Below are 14,027 nucleotides of genomic sequence, written 5' to 3' on the forward strand. Positions count from 1 at the left end.
CCCGGGATAAAAGATTTTGCGCAGACTGCGGATTCGATACTACTGTTGTCGGGCAGAGTCAGTGTAAGCAAGGGGTGATAGTAGTATATGATCTCATGTATGAGTGTATTGTTGTGTGTATGTACAAGTGTGTGTCTAAACTCTGAAATAGTCGGACGTATTAGTCATGACTGCAGAGCAGTCATGTGATGTAGTCCTAGGCTTACAGTTCCGCACACAGAAAGTCGGTAAAAGTACCCTCTGTCTAGATCTAAGAGAATATTATATACCTAAAATGTACTAATAGGGTAGAGTTAGGTTGCCCCTAGGGGCAAAAGGACTAAGAAGGCTGCCCCTAGGAGCAAAGGACGTAAGCTACCTTTAGGAGGACTTGACTCGAGTTAGACTATAACTGAAGTGCTAGTTTCGCCCATGGATTGACTCTTTCCGCACCTCATCGTAATAGCATTGATAGCATATATTCCTGCTTCGCGGTAAAAGTGCAGATTTACGACTCCTCAACCTTGTTGACCACTGTTCTTATCTTCCTTCCACTTCCATCTTTTCTCCGGCTTTCCCCTCCATAGCGGCTTTGATACCGGAGCAACACAACATCGACGAGAACAACGCACTACCCAACCACAATGATGCGTTGACGAGGTTGCACCAGCCAGCGACTCTCATCCTGCTAGAGTCTACGACTGAATAGTCTGCCGGAAGTTCGCCATTTAGATACACGCCATAAAAGACGCTAAAGCAGGCGATCCACAATATAGCTAATGACCACTCGATAGCGCAGATGAACCGGTAAGATCGTATTGTTACGCTGTCAATGATCAGAGTCAAAAGGGTGAGACTGAAGACGACTTCTGCATAGACGAAATTTGTGATTGAGGCAGAGTATCGGTGGTCGAGTTCTATGGTGTAAGAGATACCCGAAGCAAGGGCGAAAGCAAATTGTAGGAGCCTGACAGCTGGTCGGAAGAGCGAGAGAACGGGCTCGTCAAGCCTAGCGTTGATGGCGGCTTTGAACGACTTTAGGTTGATGAAGCGTGTTTGGAGATAAGATTGAGGTGGTATCGAAGATTTTGAAAAAGATGAAGCGGAATCAGCACCGTCGTGATAGAATCCGGCCATGCTTTCTTCATCCACGTTATTGAACCCCTTAGCTTCGCTCATTTTTGCTAAATTCTCGGCTCTACCCTCGTTGTTGATCTCCTTGGGAAACTTCCTTAGATCCGAAGTAAATTAAGATAAGAAGTGACAGGGTGGAGTTTAGAAAACCAAGCGAAGAGGAGACTTTGCAGAGAATATATACGGACTATTCAAGCGTCTGATGCGGTTTCCTCGAGGTGATGAAACTTAGCGCACGGTCTATAGAAAACAGCCTCAGGCCATTGTAGTCCACAGTGTGATGACCATACCTCCAATACATTATCATATACCTGTTTAGGTCTAGCTAAGTCCTCACAGTAAATACGAGACCTGCCAGGCTCGTTAAGGCTTGCAGATGGACCCAAAATAAAAAATAGACACGTCATGATGCACAGAGTCGTAAACACAAGCTTACAACGCGCAAATAAGCTGAATTGGTTGCCTCATGTGCCACTTATCTTGTTTAAAGGAACTCAAGATACATGAAGGCTGTGTACCGGTAACGTGGTCCACCAGCGAGCGCCGCAGTTTCCCCACCAAATCGCCTGCGCAGCAACGCGGCGCAACATCACAACGAACTATTATACTGTAGGCAATATAATAGTATTGTTCAGAAGCTTCGCTATCTTCTATATCCTCTGTTTCTACCTTACGGGTGCGGGAGTTGTGCCCAACCTTACCGCAACGGCCGCAGTGCCCCTAGAGATACATGCCTAACCGGACTCAACCCTGCATCTAGTTTGTGACGTTCTAATTGGCTGGCATACATATTAGTGATCCGTGCCACCCTTGCTGAACTCGCCCCATCAACCGTCGTTCGTGACAATCAACGTACTCACATAACTTCCCTTTGTTCGCAATGTTTCCTAGATCTACTCGGAACCTGTGCATCATCTATGTATACATATGATCTTACTTAGAATAAGCTGAAAATGATCTCGCAAGTATAAGTAGATAGTGTAAGGGGCTACGCTCAGGGAGCTATCGCACAGGTATACTAGAGTTGTATTCGATAGAGAAGAGAACTACAGGTAGCTAGGGTTCTGAAGGTCGTTCAGGGGGCGGCGGCTCGGGATAACCTTCTGCCGGGCTCGCTTGCACAGAATCCGGGTGCTCAGGGGGGGCACCCGGAATCTGTGGACAGTGCGCCTCGCGCACGTGACCGAGATATCATCGAGGACTCACCAACTGGGCTCCAGCCCATCACAGATAGAAAGACTATGTGCCGCACGGATAGGTGCGGTGTTGCAAATACGAGAAATTATGAAGTGTGTATGTCTTGTATTGTTCTAGCATCATAGCTCAGCTTATATGGAGGTCATCGCACGGCGTTATTAGTAATAAGGTTCATGTTCCCGACAGCGCTTGGCCTGCGACACTATGCTTTAACAATGCGTAGATCATTTCTACTACGAAAATGTAAGGCAGACTTCACGCGCAGAAGAGCGAACTGGTTGAGTAGAAGCTTGTATTCGGAGTAGAGAAAATAGCAGACGCAGACCCTAGAAGAGGCAGAGCGTACGCGTGTCACGGCGCTGACCTAGATAGCCTATTAGAGCGCGCCAAGCTGCTAAGCGAGCAGCTGCGCGATCGCTGAAATTCCTGCGCGAACGCGCCCTGTCGTACGCTCCTTGAGCTACGTCCTTGTCTTAGCCTGACCCCGTACTGTCAGCGATATCGTAGTGAATATACTGATCACGTGCACCTATCTTCCCTGCCTGCCGACCCCGTGACACAAACCGACTCAAACCGACCGACGAAGCCTACCTATTCAATTAAACCGACCGACCAAAGCCTCTGGTTTGAGTCGGTCGGTTTATTGACCACACTGTGCTGGAATGCTGCTTGACCATATGGTAGTTATTTTCCATGCTAGGTGTAATAGCGGAGCCTTGTCGGTTGCTGTCGGGCAGGCTGAGGCCTTCCGTATTCTTAGCGGTATATCGGCCAAGTGACGTTGAAGGAGAATCCAAAACGAGGTGATGCTGATGCTGAGGACGGAGGAACGGACTTAGTAGGCGGGGATCGAGGCGGTGAAGTCGTATATCCGCCTCACTCGACACAGGGACGCAAGGAAAGACAGCACCGTGCTACTCTAAGTCAAAAGGGAAAGAGATCCTGCTGACAGACAAGGTTAGGGTTCTTGGGGCGGTGTCGGACTAGAGCTGCCGTCTTAGACGCACCTCGCCGATAAAGCAAGAAAGGCTACAAAGGTGACGTTGGCGTTGCGCAGACGGAAGGGATTGATCCTGACGACGGTTAGAGGAGCTGACGAGGAGCGCGCAGTAGCGGATTATGCGTCGCTGATCATCAAGGGCTTCCGCATGGTCGCGCGATCAATCGCGGGATGTGGAGGCCCGGATTCGCATTCGGGGTACCGGTATCGATCCACAAGCCCGGGCCATCGCACCATTGGATGCGGCCATCATCCACGACCAACAACCTGAACAGGTGATATCTATGTAAATGAATCTGTGCGCAACGCATGAACGGGAATTGCCATCTTCACAAATACAACGCCTCAAAGGCAGTGGCAGGCTCCGGGCAGGCTCCGGGCAGGCAGACCCCCACCTTACCGAACTGCTAGCCATCAGCGAGTCAGTTATATCCGTAGTGGACTCTTTTACCCGGGCCAATACAATTGTCTCTCTCAAGATCAACTCTAGGTTCACGCAGCCAAGTCACGTCTAAAATTGCTGTTCATGGCTGACACCGTAGAGTGTAAAACAAAATCGATCCTGGCTGTGTCATCTTGAGACCAAAACCAAGGAGTACTATGGCAAGAACCTGCAATATCAATTTAACCGGCCACGTGTGGCTTGATGCGTGTTCCTCGCAGGAGCAAGCCATATGAACTTTATTTCCGAATGGTAATGTGATAACTATCTGTCGGACGGTTGGGTGCGGTGTTGCAAGTACGAGAAATTATGAAGTGTGTGTAAGTTGTATTGTTTTTAGCATCCTAGCTCAGCTTATATTCAGGCCCTCGCACGGCATGCTTAGTAACAGAGTTTAGGTTCACGAAAGCGCTTGGCATGCGACACACCCCCTCAGAGCTCATTCAGTCTCAGATGAGGTCTGATTGTTATTAGAGTTTGCCTCTTCGTGTCGATGCGCTGGATCAATCCGCGATGAGATATCAATCAGGCCTAAATGACGTACAAATTGAGAGTGCTTTTCTGCTGAGAGTGGTTTGGTGAAGCCATCCGAAGGCATTTCGGTCGTTGGAACCCATTGAACTGTGACTTTGCCGTCTCTGTACACCTGCCTCAGCCATAGGCTATGGATGTCAACGTGTTTTAGCTTTGATGACGTCTGAGGTCTGTCCTTCTAGATCAGCCCTGTGGTCTGCTGGTTATCACAGAGTATGCGAGGTTGATGCTCGGGATCGAACTGTATCTGCTTGAACAACCGGTATAGACCTATTGTCTCCTTCGCTGTGTGTGACAGCGAGAGTAGCTCAGCTTCAGTTGTTGACGTGGTTACAGTCTTCTGTTTAGACGACTGCCACATAATCGGTCCCTTGAACAGCTTCATGAGGTAGCCCTGCGTGGATCTTCGAGTCTCTAGATCATCCGCAAACGATGCGTCGCTTGACAGCTGAAGTACCTCTTCATCGCGTGTCTCTACTTCAGTGGAAAATACCACTGAGCCCAAGAACTCGATGGCATAGTACTTCGTGGCCTGGAGATATGCGAGAACTCGGTTCGCGTAACGCAGGTGCTCCGGTGAAGGGTTCATAGTGAACTGACTTAACTAGCTGGCTGCAAAAGACACATCGGGTCGTGATACTACTGCTGCGTACAGGATCGAGCCTACCTTTTCTTGCATCTCTGTGATCTGATGAAGTGTTGCTTGCCCTTCGTATTGCTGAGGACGATATGACGAGAGGAGAGGCGTTGTAGCCGTTCTTCCAGAGTCGTCTATGCCGAACTTGGTACAAATCTTCTCAATGTACCCGTGTTGGCTGATCCAGAGCTTCTTGTCTCTAGTGTTTCTAAGGATGCTGATGTTGAGGAAGGAGATTGCTTCGCTCAAATCCTTGATCCCGTACCTGCTGTTCAGTTTTAGCTTGAAGTCTTTGATAGAGTGAATACTTTCTAGTTGTGCAATGACAAGCATATCATCTACATAGAGAAACAGGATAAGCCCTGTTTGGTTGTTTATGAGGATACATGGTTCATCTGGGCAATGATTGAATCCTAGATCTTTGAGGAACGAAACGAGTTCGTTGAACCAGAGTTTTGGTGATTTACGCAGGCCATACAGCGCCTTTTGCAGCTTCCAGACTTTCCCTGACTGTCGGTACCCAGGTGGACAGGTGGTGTATATCTCCTCGTCTATGTCTGCATTGATGAAGGCATTTTTGAAGTCGATTTGATGACAAAGAAGCCCAAATGCGCAAACAAGAGCCATTAGGATACGAAAGCTGCGATATGCGCCAGTTGCTGCATATATGTCATCGGTGACCTGATGTTGTAGATCGCCTCTAACGCAGATCCGCGCTTTGTGACGAACGAGGTAGCCAGCGTCGTCAAACTTGTATGTAAACACCCATTTGAGTGGAAGTACTTGCTTGCCGTCTAGGTGGTCCACTAGTTCAAATGTTTTCTTCTCTTCGAGCGATGCAAGTTCAGCGTCTGTAGCATGCCGAAACCCTTTGCCTTCAGGATGTCGCTTTAGCTGATGCCAGAAGTCTAGTGGCGGCAATAGGTCTTTCTGGTGTGTGCGAATAGACTGTGCTGCCGCGAAAGCGTGAGCCACTTGCTGACCGAGTCTAGCACGCTCTAGTCGAAGAGCATGAGCTTCGCGTCTTGCTCTCTTTTCTGTATATCGTTGCGTAGCATGTGTGTGGGAAGAATCAACGGCGTCTTGCCCTCTTTGCGACAGTCGGATATTTCTTCTAATACTAGTGCGCAAGTTTTGGAGAGCAGTTGCGTCGGTATTAGTGTCTCTCCCTGTTCTAGGTAATTCTTGTGTAGTGCTTGTTTGGCGTAGAGCTGATGCGAAAGATACTGGAGTGGGGTAGGGCCATCGTACAGATGCGCCTCTAGATATATCTTGTGTGGAAGTCTCCCTTAGAAATGCTACTTCTCTTGATCCTGTAGGCAATATCTCTTGATTTTGCGATTCAGCTGACGCTTCTACTAGCTCAACAGCATCACTTCCATTAAGAAGCGCGTCCTCATCTGACTCGTTCATGTCGATGTCATTGAGTACAGTAGATAGTGACTGATCACGTTCAAGAGAAGCTATGGATTGTCGCGGGTCGTATAGGACTTTCTCATCTATCCTTACGTCTCGTGATGTGATGACGCGGTTAGATTGTGGTATCCAGACCTTGTAGATGTTCGTTGCTTCCATTCCGACAAGCCATCCCATGAGTGCTCTTTCTTGGAGCTTTGCTCTGACTGGGCGGTCTCTTCGGTTTTTGATAAGGACGTAAGCTCGTAATCCGATAATTTTGATATGTGAGAGATCAGGCTGTCGTGCGTGCACCATTTCGAACGGTGTCTTCCAGTCCTTGCGCTGTACTGGAATCTGATTAAGAAGACGTGTAGCATGTGCAACTATGTGTGGCCAGAGTTTGTGAGGTAATCTGCTCTGTGTGCGGAGTTTTCGCGCCGTAGCCATAATCACCCCCCTAGAACGTTCGGCGAGACCGTTCTGATCTGGAGTATCAGGTGGAGAGGGCGTAAAAGTGATGCCTTTCGCGGCGATCAGCTCTTTCCACTCATTTCCTAGGCCTTTCTCCCCATCTGATCGAATGTATCGTGTTGTGAATCCCCAGTTGCTGTTTGTGATTGCTAGGAATTCTTTAGTTACTGAAACAAGTTCATCTTGGGTTTTGTTTGTAACGTTGAATGATATGTGATACGCTGAGTAGTCGCAATAGAAGTGAACGACCCATGAGTCGGCATTAAATGCTTCTTCCATGTCAATGAGGTCCATATGCATAGTTGCTAACAAGCAAGTATACTTGCAAGTATTTGATAACGTGAGCGGCAAGCGAGCTGCGCACCCCCAAACCCACCAAAAATGACAAGAATTGCACCTTTATATCTTAAAAGCCACTACGCAGAACAGTCTAAGATATTTAGCATAGACGTTTTTGCGCTCCTAGAGTACACTTTGTATATATGGAACGATTAGATCTAGCAATTCTTTAGATATGAGATCATGGCCATACTTTAGCCCCCCAAATTTGAATATCTTAACAATAGCTTGGTTATAAACCTGAAGACTCTAACATATATCTAAGAAAAAGTATTTAAAGCCTATATCATAACACTAAAGATTTCCGCCTTATTGTTGTTGAGATATGAAGGTGCGATTCTTGTCATTTTTGGTGAATTTGGGGGTGCGCAGCTCGCTTGCCTGCGCAGCTCGCTTGCCGCTCACGTTAGCTTATTTGCAAATAAGCAAATCAATCAAATCAAATATGAAGCTGTAAAATAACCAAACAAATCAAATACGCAGTGTTATACTTGCTTGATTGATTGTATATATTTGGTCTGGGCATCTCTCTGGCCATATCATATGTGACCTCAAAGGTGAGGATATTGTAATGGTAATCTCGTGATGGTTTCTTAAAGCCAAGATTTAGGTTAGTAAGCAAAATAAGCGTTTGTTTTAATCTATTAACATGTATGGCAAGCGAGTGGGCCAGGCAAGCGAGTGGGCCACCCCACCAACTTTGCGCACCTGTTTAAGCGTACACCTCAACCACGTTAAGAGATATTATAGAGATATTAATATAGTTAATTAAGCAGTATCTTAAGTATCTTTTTTGCACGTACGTGAGTTGTGCCCAGTCTCCCTGCACCTCTTGCAGCGCGCCAGAGCCTGGCGGCTGAGGCCTGATCGCTCTCCACCTTGACGCTGTTCATGCTCTATCTGCTGGTCAGCCTCCTTTTGAGCTATTATATCCTCTCCTTCTCCCTTTGTTAAGATCCCCTTCCTCTGTATCCGCTTCTTTTTACGCTGCCTACGCTTTGTTGCTGCCTCGTTTGCTTTCTCAAGGCTGGTGATCCGATCGCGCATCAGCTCAGCTGAGAGCATCATCACCTCAGCCCCCTTCTTGAGCTGGTCAATCGCCTCAATAATTGAAGCTGGTGATGAGCTCTTATGCCTTCGAACGCGCTCACGTATCAACGTTGATTGCGCCTCAAGCTTACGTACGTTGCTCGGCGTACGAGCCTCCTAAGGAGCCTCTGGCAGAGCGGCTGGAGTAGGCGTACGCAACTGCACGTCAAGCCTTAACAGAACAACGTCTGGTTGAAGTGGAACAAGGCCTGCGCCTCGAAAAGCTGAGCAGATATTGGCTGAGGTGAATGATCGATCAAACGCTGCCTTGAACGCTGGCAGAAACTCGAGCTTGGTGATGTGGTTGATGTGGTGGCGGATCAGGCTCTCCACCTCACGACTGTACGCGCTTTAATGGCGAGAAGCAGCTAACATCAAGCGGCTGCAGTAGGTGAGATGAGTGAGGTGGCATACAGAGCGTGTAGATGTTGTACTCCTTGCAGAGCTCTTGAAACTCAAGAGAGTGGTGGCTCTTATGGCCGTCAAGGATAAGCAGGCGACGTGCACCTACAACACGAGCCTTCGTGTGAGCGTTAAAGTGCTTTAGCCACTCAACTCCAAGCTCGTTGTTTGTCCAGCCCTTGTCACTAAGTGCGATTGCCTAGTTGCGCGGGATCTCTTCCTCCTCGTACCAGGCAGAGAGATGATACTGGCCAGCAAAGATGAGGAACGGTGGGACTGACCAGCCAGCCGCGTTGATCGCAGCGATCAACGTCACCCACTCACGATTGCCTGGCTGGATAGCCTTTGGCCTGCCTCTTCTCTCTGAACCTGTCACGACAAGCTGAGTCGTGATCTTGCCCATCATAAAGCCAGCCTCGTCGAAGTTATAGACGTCCTCATCGCAGATGCCGTACTTGGCCTTTGTCTGCTCCACCAGCTCAAACCAGCTTCTAATCAACACAGTATCCTCGCAGAGAGCTCTCTGCCTATCGTACGCTCGATTGAAACACGTCTTAAGAGAGTCTGTACGCCTAACGAAGTTGGCTGGCCACTTTTGCCTTACCTGGCCTGCGCCGCGCGCAGCCAGCAGCTTATCAGCCATATCGCGTATAGCTGCGTACGTAGGCGCAAATCCACGTTGGTCTAGGTCGAGTATATACTGGACTATCACCTCCTCTTCTCTCTGGGTAAGCTTCTTTGAGTTGGGTTGGCAATCGCGTCGTTCGAGGGACTTCGAACGTCCGCGCAGCATCTCTATACGATCGAATTTGGGTTTGGTTAAGAGCTAGAATTGCGATATGTATATCAGCTTCACGAGAAGCTTTTTGGGCTTGTTTTGGTAGAGGCATTGTACAAAGAGTTTAGATGGTTCATTAAAGTTGGTGGGGTGGCCCACTCGCTTGCCTGGCCCACTCGCTTGCCTGGCCCACTCGCTTGCCTGGCCCACTCGCTTGCCTGGCCCACTCACTTGCCATACATGTTAGGCCTATTGTCTAGAATACCTACGCGTATTTCTTAATCACAACGCCCATTCACAGCTACCTACAGTATCTTTTTACGCGCTTATTACTATGAGGAGACAGCCGAAAGGTACTAAACGCGCGGCCGCGTCTAGTAATAGCGACGCTGGTCTGTTAAAACGTCGCAGGCACACTGAGAGGGGCACAGAGAGCCAGCCCGTAGTTGTCGACGCGACACAGCCATCATCAACGCGTTAAGCCCTAGATGCTGCTAGCTAGGCCACCAATTTCGAGACACAACTGCGTAATTCGGTACTACAAAACGCGATTACCGTGCCCGTCGAGTCTTCTGAAGCCGCCACAGTGGCCCTAACAACAACAGCAGCATCTAGCGACGACGAGGATACTGGTCTCGATAAGGGATACGCGGATGATTTTGGGGGGATAGAGTGGGAGCGCCTGCCGAAGTACATGCGGCCGCCGTGTACATCGAAGCGCAAGAAAAGCTGGGTATATAGTCACGGCTATCGCGTCGCTTTGAGAAGTAGCCCAAGCCGAATCTTCTGGATCTGTAGGCTCTGCCATACTCGCAAAGCGCACGACGTTGCCGGTAAGATTGGTGTAGAGACAACGTTCGCGACAAGCTCAGCAGCAGCTCATCTGCTTTCTCGCCACCGTATATCGAGACCTGGCGCGCCAGTACAGCTAGCTAGCCGTGGGCAGAAGACGATTACTATAATAGCTAACTCTGGTGTAAGAGTTAGCCAAAGCGTAGCGAACGAGCTTGGTAGTTTTAATATACAGGCGTTTCGAATAGCTGCTGTAAGCTAGATTATTGACAACAATATCGCGCTGTTTCAGTTTGAGAGCCCCGCGTTTCGATCAATAATACGATTCTCAAACCCCGAAGCCGAGAAAGCCTTGTAGGCAAACCATGAGAGCGTGTCGCGCTATGTAATGAAGCTGTATACGTTTATGCAACCTTAGGTTGTCGCGAGGCTGCGCACTGTAGTGAGCAAGATCTATATAAGCTTTGACGGCTGGACGACTAGAGGCGGCAAGCGTGGCTTCTTTAGTATAGTCGCTCACTTTGTATCAGCCAGCGGCATCCTCGAGGACGTTGCTATCGACCTACTGCAGCTCGCAGGTGCTTACACAGGCGATAGGATAGCTGATTGCGTTGAAAAGACGCTGTTAGAGTTTGGGATAACAGCGCCGAAGCTGGGCTACTTTATGCTCGACAACGCGTACAACAATGACGCAGCTATCGCTAGGCTTGGTAGCAAGTACGGGTTTTTGCCAAGCCACCGACGGCTGCGTTGTAGCGCTCACACGATTAATCTCGTCGGCTAGGCTGTAATTTTTGGCGTAAACAAAGACGCATTTAACAACGACGACTCTAATATACCAGTAGGTCTCGCTAGGCAGCTTAACACCGCAAGTAATACTAACTTCGCTGTTTAGGATGCGGAGCAATTCATAAGTGACTGGCGCAAGGATAGGCCGCTCGGTACGCTTATCGACGCTATCAATTACATTAAGACGCCGCAGCAATACGAGACGTTCTCTAGCTTTCAAACAATCGCTAACTAGGACCTGCTATCTAGCGAGAAAGTCAAAATACTTGAGCCTGTAAAGCCTGTCGTTACACGCTAGAACTCCTTCTGCTTAGCCTTTAAGCGGGCTGTACAGCTACAGGGAGCGTTTAACTTGTATATTAATTACTATGTTGCTGATTAGCGTCGCCTTGACGATTATGCTAGGGCGCACAATAACAAGATGCCTACCGCGCCGCGATAGATAAGGTCGGGCGGGCTGTCGGCCTACGACTAGCAAGTAATCGCTGATTATGTTCAGGTCCTCCAGCCGCTAAAGATGGCTACAAAGCGACTAGAGGGGCGCGGGAAGGCTGGTCGCTTTGGGGCAATATATGAGGTTATACCTGTCTTTGAATACCTTCTTGAGAGCCTTAAGGAGCGGATTCGAGGCTTTGATTGCGTCGATTTCGAGCAACCTAACGCGCTGGAGGATCACTTCGTAATTAATACGAAGGCTGCCTGGGCAAAGCTTAGCAACTACTACCAGAAGCTCGACGAGTCGCCCGTGTACTACGCCGCGTGCTGCCTACACCCATATTACAAGCGCTATTGCGACAAGGCGTAGCGTGAGAAGCCTGAGTGGCTTACTGCTGCCCATCACGGTTTCCAGCAACTCTAGGGTGAGTACCAGACTCGAAGGAGCCCGCCAGTTCGCCGGAAAGAGCCTATCTCAAGCGCTATCGACGACGCTATCGCCGCTATTATAGATGACAACTCAGACGACGACAGCAATCTTAACGAGTACGAGAAATGGCGCCGAGACGAGCCAAAATGGGCGAAGCAGCAGTACGAGAGCGCAGACAGCAGCGCGATTAAATACTGGGTTGCGCTTTAACCCAAGTATCCTATCCTCGCGCGCTTTGCGCTCGATGTATTAAGTATACCGGCTAGCAGCTGCGAGTGTGAGCGCATGTTCAGCGAGCTTGGGGATCTCCTCGCACCTTGACGCCGTCGTATTGGGTCGCAACTACTCGCCGCGCTTCAATGTATACGAGCTTGGATGAACGCTGGCGTCTGTTTACCTAATCAGTCGGTTTGTGATACACTTAGCAACAGCGACATTGACAGGCTGTATAGCCTCGACGAGTGGCAAGCTTCGAGCGATGACGACGGTAATTAACGGGCAAGTATATCCCATTAGCTGTTGTATACTTAGCTTGTGAAATATAGCTAAAAGCTTTACACGGCGATAGTAGCAACACGGGCAACTACACGGGCAACTACACGGGCAATCACGACAGCTAGGGACTACATGCTGCTCCTTCCTAAAACGGCAACTATATAACCAAATAACCAAATAATTAATCAATCAAATACGCTCGTATGGGCCTATCAAACAAGCAAATCAAATACGACACCTGGAGAGACCCATATCAAGCAAATAGAGTGCCTTATATTTGCTTGATTTGCTTGTTAGCAACTATGTTAGATAGGAACCAACCCAGTTCGTCATCTCTGTTGTTCGCCTACAAAAATGCTACCGCAGCCGCTCTAGCCTGTAGCCTTCCTGCTCTGTCTTGCGCCGTAGTTGAATGTCAATCCCCTGCTTCTCGACTGTTGCCATCCTCTCAAGCTCCTCATGCCGCGTCTCTGCTGCTGTCGATGCCTGCCTTTGAGCGTCCTGTTCCTCTTCTATGGTCTTTCGCTTCACACCGCGCGGATGCTGCTCGCACAAATCACACTTTGCCTCCCCTGCCTCACACTGTCGTCTGTCTTGCCTTCCGTCCATATGCCTGTCTACAGCGGCTCTCCGGCACGAACCTGCTGACAGAAAGTCTTTTGCCGGTGGCTCCAGCTTGTAGCCAAGCGACTTCTCTACGCACCAGCTCTTTGTCTGCCAGCACGCTCTCAACACGATGGACTCGCTACTTGCGCCCGTCCGTCCAGCCCCGCCGCTCTCCTGGACATACTGGAGCAGCAAGCGACACATGGAAACATGGATCACAACCCTAACGCCTGCAGCGTCCAAGCCAAGACTCAGCATGCTGGTGGCTGTGCACAGCTTCTCTAGCCCCGATGTGAAGTTGCGGACCATGCGTGACTTCTCGTCGTCAGTGGCCATCTCACGGTAGTACGCTGAGCACTAAAGGAGCTTTGCTAACCGCTTGGTTTCCTCCACGCTTGTACCAAACACAATAATCTGGGCCTCAGCTCCATATTTCCTCCTCTTTGTGGCAACAAGCTTTGCAAGCACCCGTCCAACGTGCTTCGTTCGTAGTCCAGCACCTGGTAGGCAATGTTTGTTCGCGTAGTGCGCTCATCGCGGCAGATGGTCAAAGTCTTTAGGTCAAGCCCTGAGGTCTGCAGAAAGACAGATTGCAGCGTGGGCAGAAGCGCGTTTTAGATGACTTGCATATTGTGTCTACGAATTAACGATCTGCTGTGTGCATATCTTGAAAATCCCGCCTCCGAGCTCCATACCCAATCTGAAAACCAAGGAAACTATGCCATTCACGGCTGATCTTCCTAAACTGCAACCTTTTTTCTCTTATATGACCGGGCGCTTCCTCATACCCTCTCGCATACGCGGCTCCCGCAAAGAGGGACTCGTGTGCTGCTTGCTGGTCGATAACTTCCTCTAGAGGCTCGTAGTCTCGCTTAAAGCCACCGCATTTCAGGTGCTGCCGTGAGATAGCAATAGCTATATGGCGATACTTCCGAATATTCAAATTTGGAATCCTCAGACGCAACGCTGCTTGCTGTCTAAGGGCCTTGCTCAGACGGTCACTGTCCCAATTTGCCTCTTTTTTCGGCCACACATATACCGACGGCGTCTCTTTTCGCTGGAAGACGAGGACCTCCAGCT

At 49.2% G+C, this 14,027-nt stretch overlaps 2 protein-coding genes across 2 annotated transcripts; both read right to left on the reverse strand.

Moving 5' to 3' along the window:
- Positions 1–519: 519 nt before the first annotated feature.
- On the reverse strand, positions 520–1,158 carry ALTATR162_LOCUS6992 (uncharacterized protein; the record flags this gene model as incomplete). The annotated part of the gene is made up of 1 exon (XM_043314618.1): positions 520–1,158. One exon carries the CDS (start codon positions 1,156–1,158, stop codon positions 520–522), a length of 639 nt encoding a protein of 212 aa, XP_043170553.1.
- Positions 1,159–12,698: 11,540 nt separating this feature from the next.
- Positions 12,699–13,283, reverse strand: ALTATR162_LOCUS6993 (uncharacterized protein; the record flags this gene model as incomplete). Its single annotated transcript, XM_043314619.1, has 1 exon — positions 12,699–13,283. The coding sequence occupies one exon, from the start codon at positions 13,281–13,283 to the stop codon at positions 12,699–12,701; it is 585 nt and encodes a 194-aa protein (XP_043170554.1).
- Between the last annotated feature and the right edge of the window lie 744 nt (positions 13,284–14,027).

Source organism: Alternaria atra (assembly GCF_907166805.1).
Source record: "Alternaria atra isolate CS162 genome assembly, contig: 26, whole genome shotgun sequence".
In the NCBI taxonomy this organism is placed as follows: Eukaryota; Fungi; Ascomycota; class Dothideomycetes; order Pleosporales; family Pleosporaceae; genus Alternaria; species Alternaria atra.